The sequence below is a fragment of the Lagenorhynchus albirostris genome, chromosome 6 (assembly GCF_949774975.1).
Source record: "Lagenorhynchus albirostris chromosome 6, mLagAlb1.1, whole genome shotgun sequence".
Classification (NCBI taxonomy): domain Eukaryota; kingdom Metazoa; phylum Chordata; class Mammalia; order Artiodactyla; family Delphinidae; genus Lagenorhynchus; species Lagenorhynchus albirostris.
The window spans coordinates 93,791,242-93,812,325 of NC_083100.1; the positions used below are offsets into that span (position 1 = coordinate 93,791,242).

General features: G+C 36.7%; 1 protein-coding gene across 1 annotated transcript in view; it reads left to right on the forward strand.

Annotated features, from left to right (window-relative positions):
• ZRANB3 (zinc finger RANBP2-type containing 3) overlaps positions 1 to 21,084 on the forward strand; it is a 269,676-nt gene that overhangs the window by 172,706 nt on the left and 75,886 nt on the right. The window contains exons 7-8 of the mRNA XM_060152984.1: positions 11,691 to 11,862; positions 13,200 to 13,316. Of these exons, the coding sequence (XP_060008967.1) occupies positions 11,691 to 11,862; positions 13,200 to 13,316 (289 nt within the window). The remainder of the gene's footprint in view (positions 1 to 11,690; positions 11,863 to 13,199; positions 13,317 to 21,084) is intronic.

A 21,084-nucleotide genomic window follows, 5' to 3' on the forward strand; every position in this document is an offset into this window, starting at 1 on the left:
TACGGCGAGTGGCAGCTACTCTTCGTTGTGGTGTGCGGGCTTCTCATTGCAGTGGCTTCTCTTGTCACGGAGCACGGGCTCTAGGCGTGCGGGCTTCAATAGTTGTGTCACACGGGCTCAGTTGTTGTGGCTCGCGGGCTCAGTAGTTGTGGCTCGCGGGCTTAGCTGCTCCGCGGCATGTGGAATCTTCCCAGACCAGGGCTCGAACCCGTGTCCCCTGCATGGGCAGGTGGATTCTTAACCACTGAGCCACCAGGGAAGCCCCTATAAATTTTTTAAATTGTGAAATTTGTTGTGATTTTTTTCTGAATTGAATTTTTTTAATTACAAAAGCATTATTTGCTTATTATAAACAGGTAGACAAAGTACAGGCATACTTCATTTTATTGTGCTTCTCAGATACTGTATTTTTTCATAAATCGAAGGTTCTGGCAACCCTGCATCTAAGCAAGTGTATCAGCACCATTTTTCCAGTGGTGTTTGCTCACTTCATGTCTCTGTGTCACACTTGGGTAATTCTCATAATATTTCACATGTTTTCATTATTATTATAGTTGTTATGGTGTCTGTGATCAGTAATCTTTGATGTTATTATTGCGAAAATATGACTCACTGAAGCTGAGTATTTTTTAGCAATAAAATATTTTTATTAGGGTATGTACTTTTCTTTTAGACATAATGCTGTTGCGCACTTAAGAGACTACAGTATACTTTTATATACAGCTTTTGTATGCAACTTGTATATAACTTTTATATACACTGGGAAACCAAAAACTTTGTGTGACTCGCTTTATTGTGATATTCACTTTATTGTGGTGGTCTGGAACTGAACCCACAGTATCTCTGAAGTATGCCTCTAAAAACAAAATGGGAGTTAAAAAAAAAGTTTTTATGTCAACGCTTTTAATCCCCACCACCATTACCCCCAAGATTAGCAATGTTATATTTTGCTGCATATTCTTCCAGCGCTGTTTCCATTATTATACAGACATACACATGTACACACACATATACATATACATAATCTTTCGTATCAAACATATTACTCTACAACTTCTGTTTTTCATTTATTGTATACCTTTGACATTTTTCTTACTCCATACATATAATCAGCTGCTTCTTAATGAATAGTTGCTTAATAGTCCATGTTTGGCATGACCTACATTTTATTCAACCATTCCCCCAAAATAGTGGACTTTCACATTTTACGCATTTTAGAAACTAAAGATCAGGAAAGAAATGGCTAAGACCTAAAGTCAGGAATGTTTCCTAGTCCCAGAATCTCCTGCTTTTGTACACCATACTCCCCAGCACACACACACACACACACACACACACACACAAATTTGTTCTTTTTACTTCATTAAAAAAAAGCCTCATAGACCTCTGAAAATTCCTTGGCCTTAGGCACTTAAAAGCTCCCCAGCCCAAGATCTCAAGCAGTCTGACATCAGCGCAGGCACCCTTAGCTCAGAAGATCTTTTGCCCTAGTGGGCTTTGGGGAGGGAATCTTGGAAATGTGCAGGGTAGAAACTGAAATATGCAACACCCCCTTTTTTAAATTAATAAACTTTATTTTTTAGGAGCAGTTGTAGGTTCTCAGCAAAATTGACTAGAAAGTACAAGGAGTTCCCATATACCCCCTCTTCTCACAAATGCACAACCTCCCACACTATTGAAATTCTGCAACACAATGCACATTTGTACTATCATTGAACTCCATTGACACATCATTATCACCCTATGTCCACAGTTTACTTAGGGGTCACTCTTGGTATTAAACATTCTATGGGTTTTGACAAAGGTGCAGTGGCATGTATCCACCTTTGTTAGAATAGTTTCACTGCCCTAAAGATTCTCTGTGTTCCACCTAATCATCTCTCCCTCCCCTGTAAGCCCTAGCAAGCATTTATCTTTTTAGTGTCTCCATAGTGCCTTTTCAAGAATGTTATTTGGTTGGAATCATATAGTGTTGCCTTTTCATATTAACTTCTTTCACTTAGTTATATACATTTAAGTTTCTTCCACATTTTTTCATGACTTGATAGTTCTACCATTTTGCATTCCCCCCAGCAATGAATGAGATTTCCTATCGCTCCACATCCTTGTCAGCATTTGGTGTCGTCAGTGTTTTGGATTTTAGCCATTCTAATAGATGTATAGTGGTATCTCATTGTTTTAATTTGCAATTCCCTAATTACTTATGATGTTGTAAATCATTTCATATGCTTACTTGAAATCTGTGTATCTTTCTTGGTGAGATGTCTGTTCAGGTCTTTTGCCATTTTTTTAAACAAAATAACTTTATTTATTTATTTTTGGCTGCGTTGGGTCTTCGTTGCTGTACACAGGCTTTCTCTAGTTGCGGGAGGGGGGCTACTCTTCGTTGTGGTTTGCGGGCTTCTCGTTGCGGAGCATGGGCTCTAGGTGCGCGGACTTCAGTAGTGGCAGCATGTGGGCTCAGTAGTTGCGGTGCACAGGCTCCACGGTGCAGGCTTAGTAGTTGTGGCTCATGGGCTTAGTTGCTCTGCGGCATGTGGAATCTTCCCGGACCAGGGTTTGAACCCGTGTCCCCTGCATTGGCAGGCAGATTCTCAACCACTGTGCCACCAAGGAAGTCCTGCCATTTTAAAATTGAGTTACTTGTTTTCTTATTCTTGGGTTTTAAGAGTTCTTTGCATATTTTAGATAATAGTCCTTCATTAGTGTGTCTTCTGCAAATATTTTTCTCAGTCTGGAGTTTATCTTTCCATTCTCTTCACATTGTCTTTCAAAGAGCAAAAGTTTTAATTTTAATGAAGTCCATCCAGCTTATCAATTATTTCTTTTATACATCATGCCTTTGGTATTGTATCTAAAAAGTCATCACTATACCATGGTCTAGCAACACTATACTACTTCATGAATAGTGCAAGTATCTTATATTAACAAAATAATCCTCATTCTTCCCTCTAGTACCTTGTATCATTGCTGTCACTCATTTCAGTTATACATAAGCATATATAGAGAGAGATAATGGAATACACTGTTGCTATTATTATTTTGAGCAAACTGTGATCTGTTAGATCAATTAAAAATAAGAAAAATAAAAGTTTTTATTTTACTTTCACTCATTCATTCTCCAATTCTCTTGCCTTCTTTATGTAGATCTGATATTCTGACTTACATCATTTTTCTCTTTCTAAAGATCTTCATTTATTTATTTATTTTCTCTTCACGGGGACTTTTATTTTTCTCACTTGGTTCTTTTTTTTTTTTTTAACATCTTTATTGGAGTGCAATTGCTTTACAATGGTGTTAGTTTCTGCTTTATAACAAAGTGAATCAGCTATACATATACATATATCCCCATATCTCCTCCCTCTTGTGTCTCCCTCCCACCCTCCCTATCCCACCCCTCCAGGTGGTCACAAAGCACTGAGCTGATCTCCCTGTGCCATGTGGCTGCTTCCCACTAGCTATCTATTTTACATTTGGTAGTGTATATATGTCCATGGCACTGTCTCACTTTGTCCCAGTGAAGATCTTCATTTAATATTTCTTGCAAAGCAGGTCTTACGAACAAATCCCCTCAATTTTTGTTTGTCTGAGAAAGTCTTTGTTTCACCTTGACTTCTGATGGATAATTTTGCAGGGTACAGAATTCTAGGGTGGTGGGGTTTTCTCTGAACACTTTAAATATTTTACTCTACTCTCTTCTTGCTTTCGTTTCAGAGGAAAAGTTATATATAATTCTTATTTTTGCTCCCATATATGTAAGGTGTTTTATTTTTTTCCCTGACTTCTTTCAGTGTTTTTTCCCTTATTTTTGATTTTCTGAAGTTTGAATGTGGTATGCCTGGGTGTAGTTTTTTGGGTGTTTATCCTGCTTGATATTCTCTGAGCTTTCTGGATTTGTGGTTTGGTATCTGACTTTAACTAGGGGAAATTTTCAGTCATTATTATTTCACTCATAACTTTCATGATTATGAGTCTGGGGCTGACAATTGAGAGAGTATGAGATAATAGGAAGAACTAATTTCCCGTATTTAGTGATGTTTTATGACTATCATCTAATCTCATAAGACTGATAAAGCATGGGAGAATCCTGGTTTAGTATTGTATTTCCAAGCTGAATTTTTAGGAACACTTAAAAACCGTAACAGGGACTTCCCTGGTGGTCCAGTGGGTAAGACTCCATGCTCCCAGTGCAGGGGTCCTGGGTTCAATCCCTGGTCAGGGAACTAGATCCCACATGCATACCGCAACTAAGAGTTTGCATGCAGCAACTAAGAGTCTGCATGCCACAGCTAAGAACTCTGCATGCTGCAACTAAGAAGTCCACATGCTGCTACTAAAAAAGATCCTGGGGACTTCCCTGGTGGTCCAGTGGCAAAGAGTCCACCTGACAATGGAGGGGATGCAGGTTTGATCCCTGGTCAGGGAACTACAATCCCACATGCCATGTGGCAAGTAGGCCCACACAGCACAACTAGAGCCCACGTGCTGCAAACTACAGAGCCCATGTGCTCTGGAACCTGTGCACCACAAGTACAGAAGCCACGTGCCCTGGAGCCTGCCTGCCACAGCTAGAGAAGAGAAAACCCACACGCTACAACCAGAGAGAAGCCCACGCACTGCAACAAAGAGCCTGTATGCCACAACTAAGACCCGACACAGCCAAAAATAAATTAAATAAATAATAAATCTTTAAAAAAAAAAAATCCTGCATACTGCAATGAAGACCTAGTGCAGCCAAAATAAATAAACAAACAAATAAATAAATCTTAAAAATAAAGTAAGAGTTTATGGTATTGGAAGAGGGAAACATCATTGCTCATATTTTTCTTGAAAGTTTTTAAGGAAGGGAATAATATAATTTGCATTTTAGAAACTAAACTTAGGGTTGTGTGGGAGCAATTAGAAGGTAGGAGATGGAGTAATTCATAACTACCAACGTGCCTTGGTGTACACCTATCCAGGTAAAGAGAATTTGACTGTATGAGGAGTTCTGTTTAATACCTTTTTTTAGCTTATGAGCTATTTCTTCACATTTTGTTTGTGGTAAGAGTCACTATTCCACCATCTTTGTAGCTGTGTTGTATTGCATGTCATGTTACATTTACCTTCATAATACTTACAGTTTTCTAATTTAAGGCATTTAAGATCTTGTGCATTCATCTTCCTCAAATGTTGTGGGGGTTTTGTTTGTTCGTTTACTTTACTTGGTCTTTATTGCTCCTCATGGGCTTTTATTTATTTACTTTGTGTTAAAGATTGACATGCACAAATATTAAATAACTTTTTTTTCTCAGAACTTAGTCTTACATATATAGTACATAATAGGTGTAAATGACCATAATAAGAGCAGGGAAGTAGTAGTATTGTAGAGCAGTGTTTCTCAACCCTGTTGACCCTAATGCCCACGTTTTGTAATAAATATTATGTAATGCTCCCCTAATACTGAAACAAAATACATAGATATAATAATCTATGTCTACTGGTAATTTTTTAAAAAACTAATACAACCCAGCATAACACAGGGGAAAAATAAAAATTATGCAAACTAAAATAATATGTACTTTTGAATGTAAATAGATAGGAGCTTTTCCATTTGTAATTTTCTTGTTTCTAGTTGTGGTCTTTTCCACCTAGAGAAGTTCCTTTAGCATTTGTTGCAAAGCTGGTCTGGTCGTGCTAAATTCTCTTAGCTTTTGCTTGTCTATAAATCTTTTGATTTTGTATTTTCTTGATTCGTGCCTCTATTCTTTTTCTGAGATGTTGTATCATCTGTACTATCATTACTCTGAATTCTTTTTCAGGTAGATTGACTCTCTCCACTTCACTTAGTTGTTGTTCTGGGGTTTTGTCTTGTTCCTTCATCTGGGACATATTCCTCTGCTCTCTCATTTTGTCTAACTTATTGTGATTGTGGTTTCCGTTCCTCTGGCTGCAGGGCTATAGTTCTTCTTGCTTCTGCTGTCTGCCCCCTCATGAATGAGGCTGTGTAAGAGGCTTTGCAGGCTTCAGCGGGGAGGGACTGGTACCTGCCCACTGGTGGGTGGAGCTGGTTCTTGTCCCTCTGGTGGGCAGAGCCATGTCAGGGGGTGTGTTTATTGGGAAGCTGTGTGCTTAGAAGACTTTAAACAGCCTGTCTGCTGAAGGGTGGGGCTGTGTTCCCACCCTGTTGGTTGTTTGGCCTGAGGCGTCCCAGCACTGGAGCCTGCAGACTGTTGGCTGGGGCCAGGTCTTGGTGAGAAAATGGTGGCCTCCAGGAGGGTTCACACCAATGAGTACTTCTCAGAACTACTGCCACCCGTGTCCTTGTCGCTGCAGTGAGCCACAGCTGCTCCCCACCTTCACAGGAGACCTTCCAATACTAGCAAATAAGTCTGGCCCAGTCTCTTATGAGGTCACTGATTTTTTCCCCTGGGTCCTGGTACGCACGAGACCCTGTGTGTGCTCTCCAAGACTGAAGTTTCTGTTTCCCCCAGTCCTGTGGAATTTCTGCAGTCAAACCCCAGTGACCTTCAAAGCCAGATTCTCTGGCTGGGGAGCTTGACGTGGGGCTCAGAACTTTCACTCCTGTAGGAGAATTTCTGTGGTATAATTATGTTCCAGCTTGTGGGTTGCCCACCTGGCATGTATGGGATTTGATTTTATCACAGTTGTGCCCCTCCTATGTCTCATTGTGGCTTCTTCTTTGTCTTTGGATGTGGGCTATCTTTTTGGGTAGGTTCCAATGTTTTTTTGTCAATGGTTGTTCAGCAGTTAGTTGTGATTTTGGTGTTTCTTTAGGAAGAGGTGAGCTCACATCCTTCTACTCCACCATCTTGTCTGTATAATCATTAGATAGGAATGACTACACTGGAAGTCAATTTTAAAAAGAGTGAAATAAGTATATTTATATACTGGATTTTATTGAATCTAAGACAGCCTTGATTATAATATGCACTATTATTTTACATACCATTGAGGGAAGAACTGCTACAATTAAACTAATAGATCTCTGTGAATTTCAGAGATATTAAAGGGGGGAATCTGAATCATAAAATTGATGAAAGTTGATGTCTGTATGGAATCATTATAAACACTTGCTCTACAAACACAAGCTAATATAGCTGTGTGTGTTTGCAAGGCAGCTACTTCAGTGTCACTGTTGCCAGTGACATGATTTTCCAAAGTGGCAAACAACTTTGGGTTAATTTTCTAATAAAGCAAAGTACAATATCCTTTTGCATTAACAGCATTTATGGTTCCTAGAAAATCCATTTTATATTAACACTGTACCAAAAATACTTTGTCCTTACAACCCTGATTCTTGATTCTTACTGCCTTCTCTTAAACATAAAACAGCAGCTTCATGGCTTTAACCCTGCTCTCATCTTTACATTTTTGTTCTGTTTCTGGACTACAGAGGCATTTACCTTGTCTTTATCCCCAAATGTGGATTTTTGTTTTCTCTTTATATTTTACCTATCCTGAGTTTGAAGCAAAGAGGATAAATCAAAGCCTGAACTTACTGACCCTATTTCCTTGGAAGTCTTTTTATTTGAAGTTTAAAAACTATTGCATGTGTCACTTTGATTTTTTAAAAATTCATTAAGAATATAGTTCTAAAATAAAAACCAGCAGCTAAATGCCATAGGCAGCCATCTATACAAAAGTAAGTTTGAGTGGCTACAATAAAAGTAGATGGTGAATAGCTCCTGTTAGGGAAAGACTGGTCACCTTTCTTTATTCACAGTGTGCATCATTCTTCCCAACATCAAGTAACAACACGCTATAAGGTCCCACTTCTAATGTTATTTAACACAACAAGTTAAATAACATTAGGATTTAACATCTGAAATAAATGGTAACTTAAGCAAACAAAATTGTAAATAGAAACAAATGAAAAGACAGCCCACAGAATAGGAGAAATTGTTTGTAAATCATACATTTTATACAGGACTTGTATCTAGATATATTAAGAATTCGTACAACTCAGTATGACAACTGAATTCAGAAATGGGTAAAGTATTTGAATAGGCATTTCTCCAGCAAAGACATACAAATGGGCAATGAGCACATGAAAAAAAAAATGCTTGACATCATTAGTCATCAGAGAAATAGAAATCGAAACCTTAGTGAGATAGCACTTCATACCCACTAGCATGGCTAACCTCAGTGAGATACCACTTCATACCCACTAGCATGGCTAAACTCAAAAAGTCACATAACAAGTGTTGATGAAGATGTGGAGAAATTGGAATCCTTGAACACTGCTGGTTGGAATGTAAACTGGTCTAGCTACTTTGGAAAACAGTCTAGCACTACCTCAAATGATTAAACGTAGAATTGCCATGCAAGCCAGCCATTCAACTCCTAGGTATATACCCAAGAGAAATGAAAGTATATGTCCACAAAAAAACTTGTACATGAATTTTGATAGCAGCATTGTTTATAAAAGCCCAAAGTTGGAAACAGCCCAAATGTCTATCAACAGATAAATGAATAAACAAAATGTGGTATATCCATACAATGGAATATCATTTGCTACAACATGGATGAATCTTGAAAATATTATGCTAAGTAATAGAAGCTAGTCACAAAAGACTATACAGTGCTGTATGATTACATATATATGAAAATTCAGAATAGGAAAATCTTTAGAGACAGAAAATAGATTAGTGGTTGCTTAGGGCTGGGTAGACAGGACAGCGGTTAAGGGAGGGATAGCTAAAGGATACGAGGTTCCTTCTTTTTCTTTTTTTTTCTTAATAAATTTATTTGTTTTATTTATTTATTTTTGGCTGCGTTGGGGCTTCGTTGCTACGTGCAGGCTTTCTCTAGTTGTGGCAAGGGGGAGGCTACTCTTCATTGTGGTGCGCAGGCTTCTCATTGCAGTGGCTTCTCGTTGCGGAGCACGGGCTCTAGGCCCACGGGCTTCAGTAGTTGTGGCTCACGGGCTCTAGAGTGCAAGCTCAGTAGTTGTGGCGCATGGGCTTAGTTGCTCCGCAGCATGTGGGATCTTCCCGGACCAGGGCTTGAACCCGTGTCCCCTGCATTGGCAGGCGGATTCTTAACCACTGCGCCACCAGGGAAGCCCGAGGTTCCTTCTTGAGATGATGAAAATGTTCTAAAATTTACTGTGATGGTGGTAGTTGCACATATCTGTGAGTATACTAGAAACCGTTATTGAATTGTACACTTTAAGTGGGTAAATTGTATGGAATTATGAATTATATCTTCGTAAAGCTGTTTTTAAGAAAGAATAGGATATTCTAAAAAGTATGTATAATTTACATCAAATTTAAGGGGAAGAGACCAGGTCTTTACAGGTGGCATCTCTTAGCCCTCCCTCCCCTTCTCATTTGCCTTTTGCACCCCAAACTTGAGTCTGGGGGCTCAGAAGCCAACACTCTTTAAAGTCAATACCACCTCAAGGGGTCTGACTCCAGCTAAAAGAGAAGTGAGGATTAGGGAGGGTGGATGAAAGGATTTCTCTAAACCATCATTTACACCAAGCATAGAGCTTGCAATCAACCAGTGACAAAGCACCCAGGAGGCAACTGGCTACAAAAGCTTCTCTCAATAGAGTGCTTTCTCCTGGAGGGGTGAAGAAACCTCATTGTTACAGGCCTGGTACTGGTAGTGTGTGGCATCTGAAATTAGATTGCTCCGACTTCAAAACAGACCTGTGCATGTGGTGCTCAACTATTTTGTGCTCTGCAGGAGGCAAGTGAGGCCTATGTGGTTAGCCTGTGTGACAACACCTGTGTGCTTTCTATACCAAAGTGGAATAATTGTGCCAAAAGACCTTCACTTAGCATGTTGTACACTTGCCCAATGTTTTGCAAAGGTGGAGAATGTGCTTAAGAATTCATTTTAATGGCAACAAAAAAAGACCCAACATCTTTTTCTCATTTTCTGTAGTCCTAAACATTAGATTTTTTTCCTGTTCAGTTTATTTTTCCAGTTTTATTAAGATATAATTGACAAAAATTAGATATTTTTTTTCTTTTTTTTTTTTACCGTGAGGTCAAAATGTACTTAAGTATCTTGATTGTGAATGGAAAAATAGGTGACAGAATCGGTTATTGGCAAGTATTTTTCCATTTTCATTAGTGTATAAAGTTTTAATATAAATATGGAGACATAAAGCATTAAAAAGTCAAAATATTTCAATAAACAAGTTTCAGTAATTCAATTTATAACAATTATAACTAAACCTATTAAATTTTTTACAATGCCAGCCCTTAGTTTTTTAAAACAAGTACATTTCTTATTGATGACAACTAAGTGGTGTCTGTCATTTTATCATACAGTAGTTCCATCCATTCACTATACTTTTCTAATCAATTCTACATGCAAATACATGATTTTAATGTTTTTGGTACTATTCCTGTATGTTTGCTATCAAAATACATTAAACTAAAAAAAAAAACAATGTCAGCCAAGTTCCAGGTTTCTCAAAATGACACTGTTTGCATTATATACCACCAAATCCCACTAAAATGAATAGTTATTTAATTTTTAATATTAGTAATTATAATACAACCTAACAGGAATTTTTCCTTTGTTAATTATTCTCTAGTAGCTATTTTTAGTAGTATTGGCCCCTGGAAGATGATTGGGAATTTTGTGGATTTGTGTGGGGTTGTCACAGTGATTCAGGGATGCCATTAGGCCAGCTGTCCTGATGCCTAAGTTCAATAGGTCCACTAGATTTAATACCTACCCCAGTGCTTGGTGCTTCCAACTCCTGGTCTTCTCAGAGATCTAGAGGATAAGTTCCCTATTGCAAACATTTTAAGTTGTAGCTTACTTTCTTTTGTCGGGTCAGCTACCGCTTGTCTGTCTGACTTAAACGTTTGTTGAAATCACTTATCCTCTGATGTTTTCTCTCCCATCTCTCTTCCATAGGGCATTTGTACCTTTTTTTTTTTCCTTTGCTGTCAATCCAGTGGTTCAAAGGAAGAAGAGATCACCAAGTGATCTCTCTGCTGTGCTTAACAGTTCAATGGGAGATAATATTGCCTCCTAGAATTTGTAGAAATCATTTTAGTTGGTTTTGGTTGTTACGTATACTGGCTGGTGTACTTGCAGTTAGTGCTTATTTAGGGCTAGATCTGCTAAACACACTGCCACGTGTGAGGTCATCCAAAATGCCAGTGGTATTCATAGTTATCTGTTCATCCCACCCTTTTATTAACTCAGTATAAACACTATGTTTAAACACTAACATTTACTACAGCTGAGAGTAATGTGTAATCTTATTCATTACTATTTCTAAAGCTGAGCTTTTTGAAACTAATTTGCATTCAAAAATAAAAGTAAAGGGACTTCCCTGGCAGTCCAGTGGTTAAGACTTCGCCTTCCAATGCAGAGGGAGCCGGTTCGATCCCTGGTCAGGGAGCTAAGATCCCACATGCCTCGTGGCCAAAAACACCAAAACATAAAAACAGAAGCAATGTTGTAACAATGGTCAGGGAGCTAAGATCCCACATGCCTCGTGGCCAAAAACACCAAAACATAAAAACAGAAGCAATATTGTAACAAACTCAATAAAGACTTTAAAAATGGTCCACATCAAAAAAAAAAAATCTTAAAAAAAAAAAGAAATAAACAGCGTCATGGCTCCTTATTAAAAGGAAGAACACACTGGATAAATTGTTTTCTTACTCTAAAGTTCAGCTTTGCTACATGTGTTTTCTTTATATTAACAGATATTTTGGTAAAAGACCTCAGTGGGATTGCAGAGGGGCCTCAAATCTTAATGAACTTCATCAGCTATTAAGTGACATAATGATTAGAAGATTAAAGGCTGAAGTTTTAACCCAGCTGCCCCCTAAAATCAGACAGCGTATTCCATTTGATCTTCCAGCAGCGGCAGCCAAGGTGAGAACCCGTGTTTGATTGAGAGTCTTATTTGAAATCATTTTAAATTATACTGTGAAAGATAGCACATATTTCATTTTTCACAGAAGGAAAAGTCCACTTTCTTAAAATAGGTTTAATTAATAGAGCCATATGAATTGGCTTTGTATCATTTCAAGAAGAGAGCAGGAAGAATTTAAATTTAGTCATCAAATAATGTGAAAAGATTTAGTATCTTAGTCATTAAAAAATATATTTCTGCTAAATAGAGAAAAAAAGCACTTCACCTGCAACATAGACTTAGTATTAAGAATTCTAAGGGAGACGCAAGAGGGAAGAGCTATGGGGACATATGTATATGTATAACTGATTTACTTTGTTATAAAGCAGAAACTAACACACCATTGTAAAGCAATTATACTCCAATAAAGATGTTAAAAAAAGAATTCTAAGTATATGTAGGGTGTGAAGCCCAATAATTATCAAGGGAAGTTCTTTTTCTTGCTGTAGGATTTTTTTTTTTTTTTTTAAAGTACGAGTAGCTGTCTTCTAGGATAATTTGGATCCAGCCCTCTGTTCTTGAAATCCTGAAGCTCTGTGATCATGTTGTAAGATGTAAAGTTCAACATATTAGAAACCAGAATTGGTAATACAAGATTAGGCAATCCTTGTCTACACTTACTTTTGGGGAGTACAGTGCTTTTATAGTCTCTGAAATTTCTTCAAATCTGGATATAACTTTGTCAACAGAGACTGTTTATTGCCTTGTTTTGTCTTGAAACCTGAGACTAAGAATTTTGTAAACATTGAGCAATATATTATTGGTAAAATAAAAACGATCTGATTTTCTGTATCCATTATTTTAACAAAAGAAAAATAAGAGTTAATATGACTATGTTACATTTTATTTAACTAATATTCCCCGTCTTTATGCTTATTTAAATAAATTCAGTGCTTTTAGTAAAAAATGCTTTGCTACCATATATATTTTTGCTACTGTGAGTTCTTTAAGTTTTTACATAAAATTTTTATTTTATTTAAAAATTTTCTTAAATTTTTATTTTTACTTGACTACATGCTCCTCTGTAAGAGAAGGCTGCAGTTGTTTGATATATGATGTTAGCAAAGGGCTTGGTTTCCTCCCACACCTTGTCATTGCTTTCTATCATTAGCGTAAACATGTGTCTGACCTACATCCACACTGATGTTTTTTAAATCAACACACTGGCACCTATGGGAATTTTTCTTCATATATATATATATTTCTGTATAAAAAAATAAGTAGGACATGATTCATTATTGCATTAATTGCTATGTTCTTTATGCTGTATTTCTAAACATTATTTTCTCCTACATAGGAATTGAATTCCAGCTTTGAAGAGTGGGAAAAATTAATGAGAACTCCAAATTCAGGTGCCACCCAGACTGTCGTGGGGTTGTTTACTCGCATGTTTAAACAAACTGCTATTGCCAAGGTACTCATTGCTGGGCCATCATGTGTTTGTCTTGATACAAATTATTTAATGTATTTAATTTTTTTAAATTATGCAGCTTATTTGCATCCTGCAACATGTCTTTTCCGTTTAATTTTTAATCTCTATTATGGAAAAATTCAGACATATTCAAAGTAAACAGTAGTATAATGAACACTATTATACCTGTTCATATATCGATCCTTTTCTATATATGGGTATACTTTGATGAGGGAGTATAATATATATTACACTTTCTCATTTAAAGGACTTATATATATTCATGTTTGTTGCCTGCTTTTTCCATGGTATGCCTACATAATTGCTACAAATAATCTTTTTTTATGTAAGTCAATCATTTTTAATTGGTATTATGTTTTTAGATCCCTACAGATAGATGTGTTCACATTCTGTTTGTCCAAAACTGCAAATTAGAGTTTTTAAATCTCAGTATGACTCTCAAGTAGACGCATCACACATTGTATGCTGTTTTTACCGGCATGGTTGAACTTATACATACTAATGAGTGTCATCTTTCTCCAATTCTGAGATCTTTTATAACATAATTTTTTTTAATTTTATTTATTTTTGGCTGCGTTGGGTCTTCGTTGCTGCATGCGGGCTTTCTCTAGTTGTGGCGAGTGGGGGCTACTCTTCATTGTGGTGCACAGGCTTCTCATTGTGGTGGCCTCTCTTGTTGCGGAGCATGGGCTTTAGGCGCACAGGCTTTCAGTGGTTTTGGTTCGCGGGCTCTAGAGCCCAGGCTCAGTAGGTGTGGCGCACGGCCTTAGTTGCTCCACAGCACGTGGGATCTTCCTGGACCAGGGATGGAACCCATGTTCCCTGCATTGGCAGGCGGATTCTTAGCCACTGCACCACCAGGGAAGTCCCTATAACGTAATTTTTTTTTCTCTATAACATAATTTTTTAAAGAGAGGTTTATTGAGGTATAATTCACATACAGTGAAATTTGTCTTTTTAAAACATATTGTTTGATGAGGCTTGACAAATACATACAGTCAGTTACCACTACAATCAAGGCAGAGAATATTTGCATTACCCCCAAAAGTTTCCTCATGCACCTTTGTAGTCATTTCCGTCACATCTCCCTCTAGACGTTGGTGGTCACAGATCTGCTTTCTATCACTATAGTTTTGAATTTTCCAGAATGTCGCAAAAATGGAATCCTACAGTATGTAGCCTTTTGTCTGGCTTATTTCACTTAGCATAAAGCTTTTGAATATTGATCCATTAGTTTTTTCATTTATATTGCTGACTGATATTCCAATGTATGGATACATAAATATTTATATATCTATATTAATATAACAATTTTAAAAAATTCCTTTACCACATAATGGCCATTTGGCATGGTCTCAGTTTGGGCTATTGTGAATAAGCCTGTTTTAATCATTCATGTACAAGTCTTTGTATAGACGTATTTTCATTTCACTTGAGTAAATAGCTGGAACTGGGACTGCTGGGTCATATGGAAAGCATAGATTTAACTTCATAAAAAGCTGTGAAATTGTTTTTCCAAGTGCCATATTTTTGCATCCCTACTGGCAATGTGTCAGAGTTTCAGTTGTCCTATATCTTTGTTAGCACTTAGTATTGTCAGTCTGTTTAATTTTAGTTATTTTTCTCAGTATGTAGTTGTATCTCATGATTATTTTAACTTGCCTTTTCTTAATGACTAATGATATTGAGCATATTTTCATGTGCCTTTTAGCCATTCATTTTTTTTTTTGGAAAAGTGTTCATATCAAGCCCATATTTATATTGGGTTATAAGAGCCCTTGATATATTTTGGAAACAAATTCTCTAACATATATGTCATTTCCAAATAATTCTTCTAAGTCTGTAGATCCCATTTCTGTTTTATTTTTTTATATATATGTAAATTTATTTATTTTATTTTATTTATTTTTGGCTGCGCTGGGTCTTTGTTGCTGCACACAGGCTTTCTCTAGTTGCAGACAGTGGGGAGCTACTCTTTGTTGCGTTACTCAGGCTTCTCATTGTGGTGGCTTGTTCAGGGTGGAGGTTCAGTTTGTTTTCTGATTTTGTGGGGGTTTTTTTTGTTTGTTTGTTTGTTTGTTTGCATATGGATTTTCATTTGTTCCAGCACTCTTTGTTGGAAAGACAGTTTTTCCCTCATTGAGTTATCTTGGCACCTTCATAAAAAATCACTTGGTTATATATGTATAGGTCTGTTTCTGAACTTTCTATTCTGTTTCATCGATGTATACATCTGACCTTACAGAATACTACATTGGCTTGATTACTCTACCTTTATAATAAGTCTTGAAATCACATGGTGTTCACCCCTACTTTATTCTTATTCAAAATTGTTTTGTCCCTTATAAGTCCTTTGCTTTTCCTTACGAGTTTTTAGAATTAGCTTAAGTATGTACAATTTTGATTGGAATTGTTTTGAGTCTATGGATTAATTTGTAAGAATTGACTTCTTTTTTTAAATTGAGATACAGTTGACATACAACGTTATATTAGTTTCAGGCGTACAACATAATGATTTGATGCTTGTATATATTGCAAAATGATCACCACAGTAAGTTCAGTTAACCTCCATCACCATGTATACTCACAAAATTTTTTTCTTGTGATGAGAACCCTTAAGATCCACTTGTTTAGCAACTTTCAAACATGCAATGCAGTGTCATTAACTACTGTCACCATGCTGTAGATTACGTCCCGTGACCCATTTATTTTATAACTGGAAGTTTGTACCTTTTAACCTCCTTTGCCCATTTCACTCACTGCCCCCAGCCCCTTGCCTCTGTCAGCCACCAGTCTGTTCTCTGTATCTGTGAGCTTGGTGGGGTGGGGGTTGGAGTTGTTTGTTTTTTAAGATTTCACATATAAGTGAGATCATAAGGTATTTGAGTTTCTCTGTCTGATTTATTTTGCTTATTAGCATAATACCCTCAACAATACATGTTGTTGCAAATGGCAAGATTTCTTTCTTTATTATGACTCAATTATATTCCATTGTGTATATATATACATACCACATGGTTTTTTTTTTTTGGCTGCTTTGGGTCTCCGTTGCTGCGCGTGGCTTTCTCTAGTTGCGGTGAGTCGGGGCTATGCTTCATTGCGGTGCGCGGGCTTCTCATTGCAGTGGCTTCTCTTGTTGCAGAGCATGGGTTCTAGGCATGTTCGCTTCAGTAGCTGTGGGTGGCAGGCTCTAGAGCGCAGGCTCAGTAGATGTGGTGCATGGGCTTAGTTGCTCCACGGCATGTGGGATCTTCCCGGACCCAAGATTGAACCCATGTCTCCTGCATTGGCAGGTGGATTCTTAACCACTGCGCCACCAGGGAAGTCCCCTATATACCACATTTTCTTTATCCATTTATACATCAGTGGACACTTATGTTGTCTTGGCTATTGTAAATAATGCTGCAGTGAACATGGGGGTGCATATATCTTTTCGAGTTAGTGTTCTCATTTTCCTGGCTAAATACCTGAAAGTGGAATTGCTGGATCATACGGAAGTTCCAGCTAAATTTTTGAGGAACCTCCACACAATTTTCCATATCAACTGCACCAATTTTCATTTCCACCAATAGTGCACAAGGGATCCCTTTCTATACATTCTCGTCAGCACTCGTTACTTCCTCTCTTTTTGATAATAGCTGTTCTAACAGGTGTGAGGTGGTATTGAGTATTGACTTCTTAATATTATTCAATCTCCTGATCCATGAAGAGAGTATCTCTCTCTTTTGATTTAGGTCTTTAATTTCTCCCAGCAACGCTTTCTAGTTTTCTTGAATACATTTTGTTAGATTTATTTCTAGGTATTTCATGTCTTTTTATGCTCTTGTAAATAGTACTTTTTTGTGTGTGTAAATAGTACTTTTAAATTTAAATTTCTACTTTTTCATTGCTAAATACAGGCTTTTCATTGATTTTTGTATATTGGTCTTTTATTTTGTAACCTTGCTGCACTCACTTAATAGTTCTTATGGCTTCTTGGTAAATTCTTTGGGATTTTTTACATAGACATCATTTTGTCTGCATGTAAAGGTACTTTTATTTCTTCCCTGTAATCTTTATGCCTTTTATTTATTTTTGTTGCCTATCACATTGAAGGAACAAAAGTACAATTTTGAACAGAAGTGGTAGGGTTGAATAGCCTTCCCTGCTGCCAGTCTTAGAAAGAAAGCATTCAGTCTTTCACCATTGATTATGATGTTATCTTTAAGACTTTTACTGATGCCCTTTCCTAGGTTGAGAAAATTTCCTTCTTTTCCTAGTTTGTTGAGAGGAGAGATGAGACATATAAAATGTTTTCCTTTGGCAGAGCAGCAGTAAGAACGTAGCTACCATAAAAGTGGATAAGAAGAAAACAGATAAAATGTAACAAAATTATAAAAGCTGGGCATAGGCTGCCATGACAGTCCAAAATAATAGAAGTTCCTGACACAGGGAGTCCATACTCACTCACAAGCTTTATTTCCATTGGCCTCTACCACATGCTGACTAGGAGATGAGAGAGCACCCCTACTGGTAGCGTACAAGCACAATACCCTACCTATTTCCTGGACCCTTTTCTCAACTCACACTAATCAAAAGCCTTAAGCCACTGTGAGAGAGGTAAAGCCCCCTCCCCGAGCCTCCAAAGTCCAGTTCAGGATCAACTGCTTCTGGGAGCTGAACAGAAACAAAAGCCATCTACACCTGGGAGTTGGGCAGGAAACCCTATTGAAATCAGGACCTTTATTAAGACAGAAATCTGTTACTACTGGAGGAGAGGCAGGAACCTCTGTCCTGCCCAGGACCACCCACAGTTATATGACATAGTTTGGTTGTCTTAGGGGAGCGGGACAGAAACACCAGGAAAGCCACACCTCCAAGACTCAGCTGGAGCAAAGGGCCTACCTTATACTGATGTGCTACCTGTAGATCCAAGAAATCTTCCGTCCATTATCATGAACTGAACAATGAGAAACCATCAAGATTAATGTAGTACTGGGGGAGAGAGATATCCCTCTATAGTGCAGGCATGCAGGGACTGCTGAAAGCTTAGAGTGCGGTTGGGACACTTAGAAGAATTCTTGGCACACACTTTCACAAGGTAGAAGCATCCCACTGTTGGGGGCATTTCAAATTTGTGGTGCACTGAAGGTAAAGCAAGAGAACCTAAATAGAACTCAGTATTGACTAGATTGTCGCAGTCCCTCACATAATATCACCTTGATAGAAAAAGAAGCATGCCCTTTTTTGGGTGTAAATATAATTTATCTCAGTCTGTCCTGTTCTTCCACACATAATTTCTAGTATTTAATAGAAATTATGAAATAAACAAAAAAGCAATTTAAAAAAACATCATCCATTGTCAAAGATAATGTAATCTATAAAGCCAGATGGAGAAATAACTCAGATTTTAGAACTGTTAGACAAGGACTTTAAGAAAGCTATGAATAATATGTTAAAGGAGCTAGTAGAAAAGGTAAACAACATAAATGAAAAAGATGGAAAATTTCAGAAGAAATATAGAAACTGTAAAGACAGTAAAAGGAAAATGCTAGAAATAAAAACATAGTATCTGAGAAAAAAATAATTCTTTCAATAAGCTTATAAACCAATAGTTGAGATAAAAAGTAATCATAAAAAAATGTAAATCATAAAAAAATGTAAACTTTTTTTTAATCCAAATTTCTTGAGTATCTAGCCCCCATTTCTTTTTTTTTTTAAAATACATTTATTTATTTATTTATTTTTGGCTGCATTGGGTTTTTGTTGCTGCGTGCAGGCTTTCTCCAGTTGCAGTGAGCGGGGGTTACTCTTAGTTGCGGTGCGTGGACTTCTCAATATGGTGGCTTCTCTTGTTGCGGAGCACGAGCTCTAGGCGTGCAGGCCTCAGTAGCTGTGGCATGCGGGCTCAGTAGTTGTGGCTTGCAGGCTCTAGAGCACAGGCTCAGTAGTTGTGGCACCTGGGCTTAGTTGCTCCTTGGCATGTGGGGTCTTCCCGGACCAGGATATTTATCTTAGAGAAATGAAAACTTGGGTTTACACAAACATCTTTACAAGAATTTATTTATAATAACCCCAAACTTGGAAACAACCCAAATGTCCTTCAAACAAATTGTAGTACATACATATAATGGAATACTCCATTAAAAGGAATGGACTATTGATAAATGCAAAAGCAATATACTTAGTGAAAGAAGCAAATATCAAAAGTTTACATATATCGTGGCACCATTTTTATAACATTTTCAAAATGGTAGAATTATAGTGATAGAAAATATCATTATTCCAATGTAATTTTCTGGTGTTGATATTGTACTATAATTATATAAGAAGTGATCATTAGGGGAAGCTAGGTTAAGGGTACATGGGAACTCTGTATTATTTTTGCAGCTTCTCATGTATCTAAACTTTTTTCAGAATAAAAAGTTTTAAGTGGTATATATATAGTGGACACAATAAAGTAATCTAATGACAAAAAAAAATTCAAGTTAATCCAAAAGAAGAAAAGGAAGATAAAGGAACAAAGAACAACTACATCAAATAGAAAGCAACTTACAAAATGGTAGATTTAAATCCAGTTTTATCAATAATTGTATTAAGTGTAAATGCTCTAAACCCAGCAATTAAAAGACAGGAATTGTCAGATTGCATAAATTATATGATATCTATAAGAAGTTCTCTTTAAGTACAAAGGCTAAAGGTTAAAAATAAATGGATGAAAACAATAATCAAAAGAAAGATGAAGTAAATATATTAATATGAAATGATATAGGCTTCAGAGCAAAGAATATTACCAGGATTAGAGAGGAAACTTACATAAAGATAAAGGAGTCAATTCTTTCTGACTCATAACAGTCAGAAATATGTGCATATCTATTAACTAAAACTTTTTTAGAAAACAGAAGAGGAATAAATATCTCTCAAATAATTTTATGAAGTGGAATTACTCTGACACCAAAACCACACAGACACATCAGAATAGAACTACAGACCAATATCCTTTATGAATATAAAAATCCTTAAAATATTTTTATATTTTAAAATATAAAATATTAGCAAATTAAATCCACCAGTATGTTAAAAAGTATTTATACCAGCAATGCAAGGTTTGTATAACATTGGATTAATTAATCACGGTATGTCACCACATTAACAAAGTAAAAATGGAAAACCATTCAATTATACCAATGAAAAAATTTGATAGAATTCCACATCCATTCATGATAAAACATCTCAGCAGACTAGGAGTAGAAAGGGACTTCCTCATCCCAGTAAAAGGCATTTTTGAAAAACTTACAACTAACATTATAGTTAATGCTCAAAGACTGAATGCTATTCCCTAAGATCAGGAACAAAATAAGAAAGTCTGCTCTCACCACTTCACTTCATCACTGTTTGCTTCAACACTGTTTTCATAACTGTGCAATAGCCTAGAAAAAGGAATAAGAGATATGCAGATTAAAAAGGACAACATGATGTCTACATAGAAAATCAAAGAACACTTCAAGCTACTAGAACTAATGATTGAATTTATCAAGGTCACAGGATTCATGTTCAAGATACAAAAATCATTTGTAGTTCCATATACTAGCAATGAAAAATTGGAAATTGAAATTTGTAAAATACAATTTGCAATAGCATCAATAAACATGAACTAATTTTGGAATAAATTCAGCAAAAAATATATTCAGTGAAAACTATGAAACATTGTTTAGAGAATGTAAAGCAAATTTAAATGACAAGATAGATCATGTTCATGAATCAGAAGATT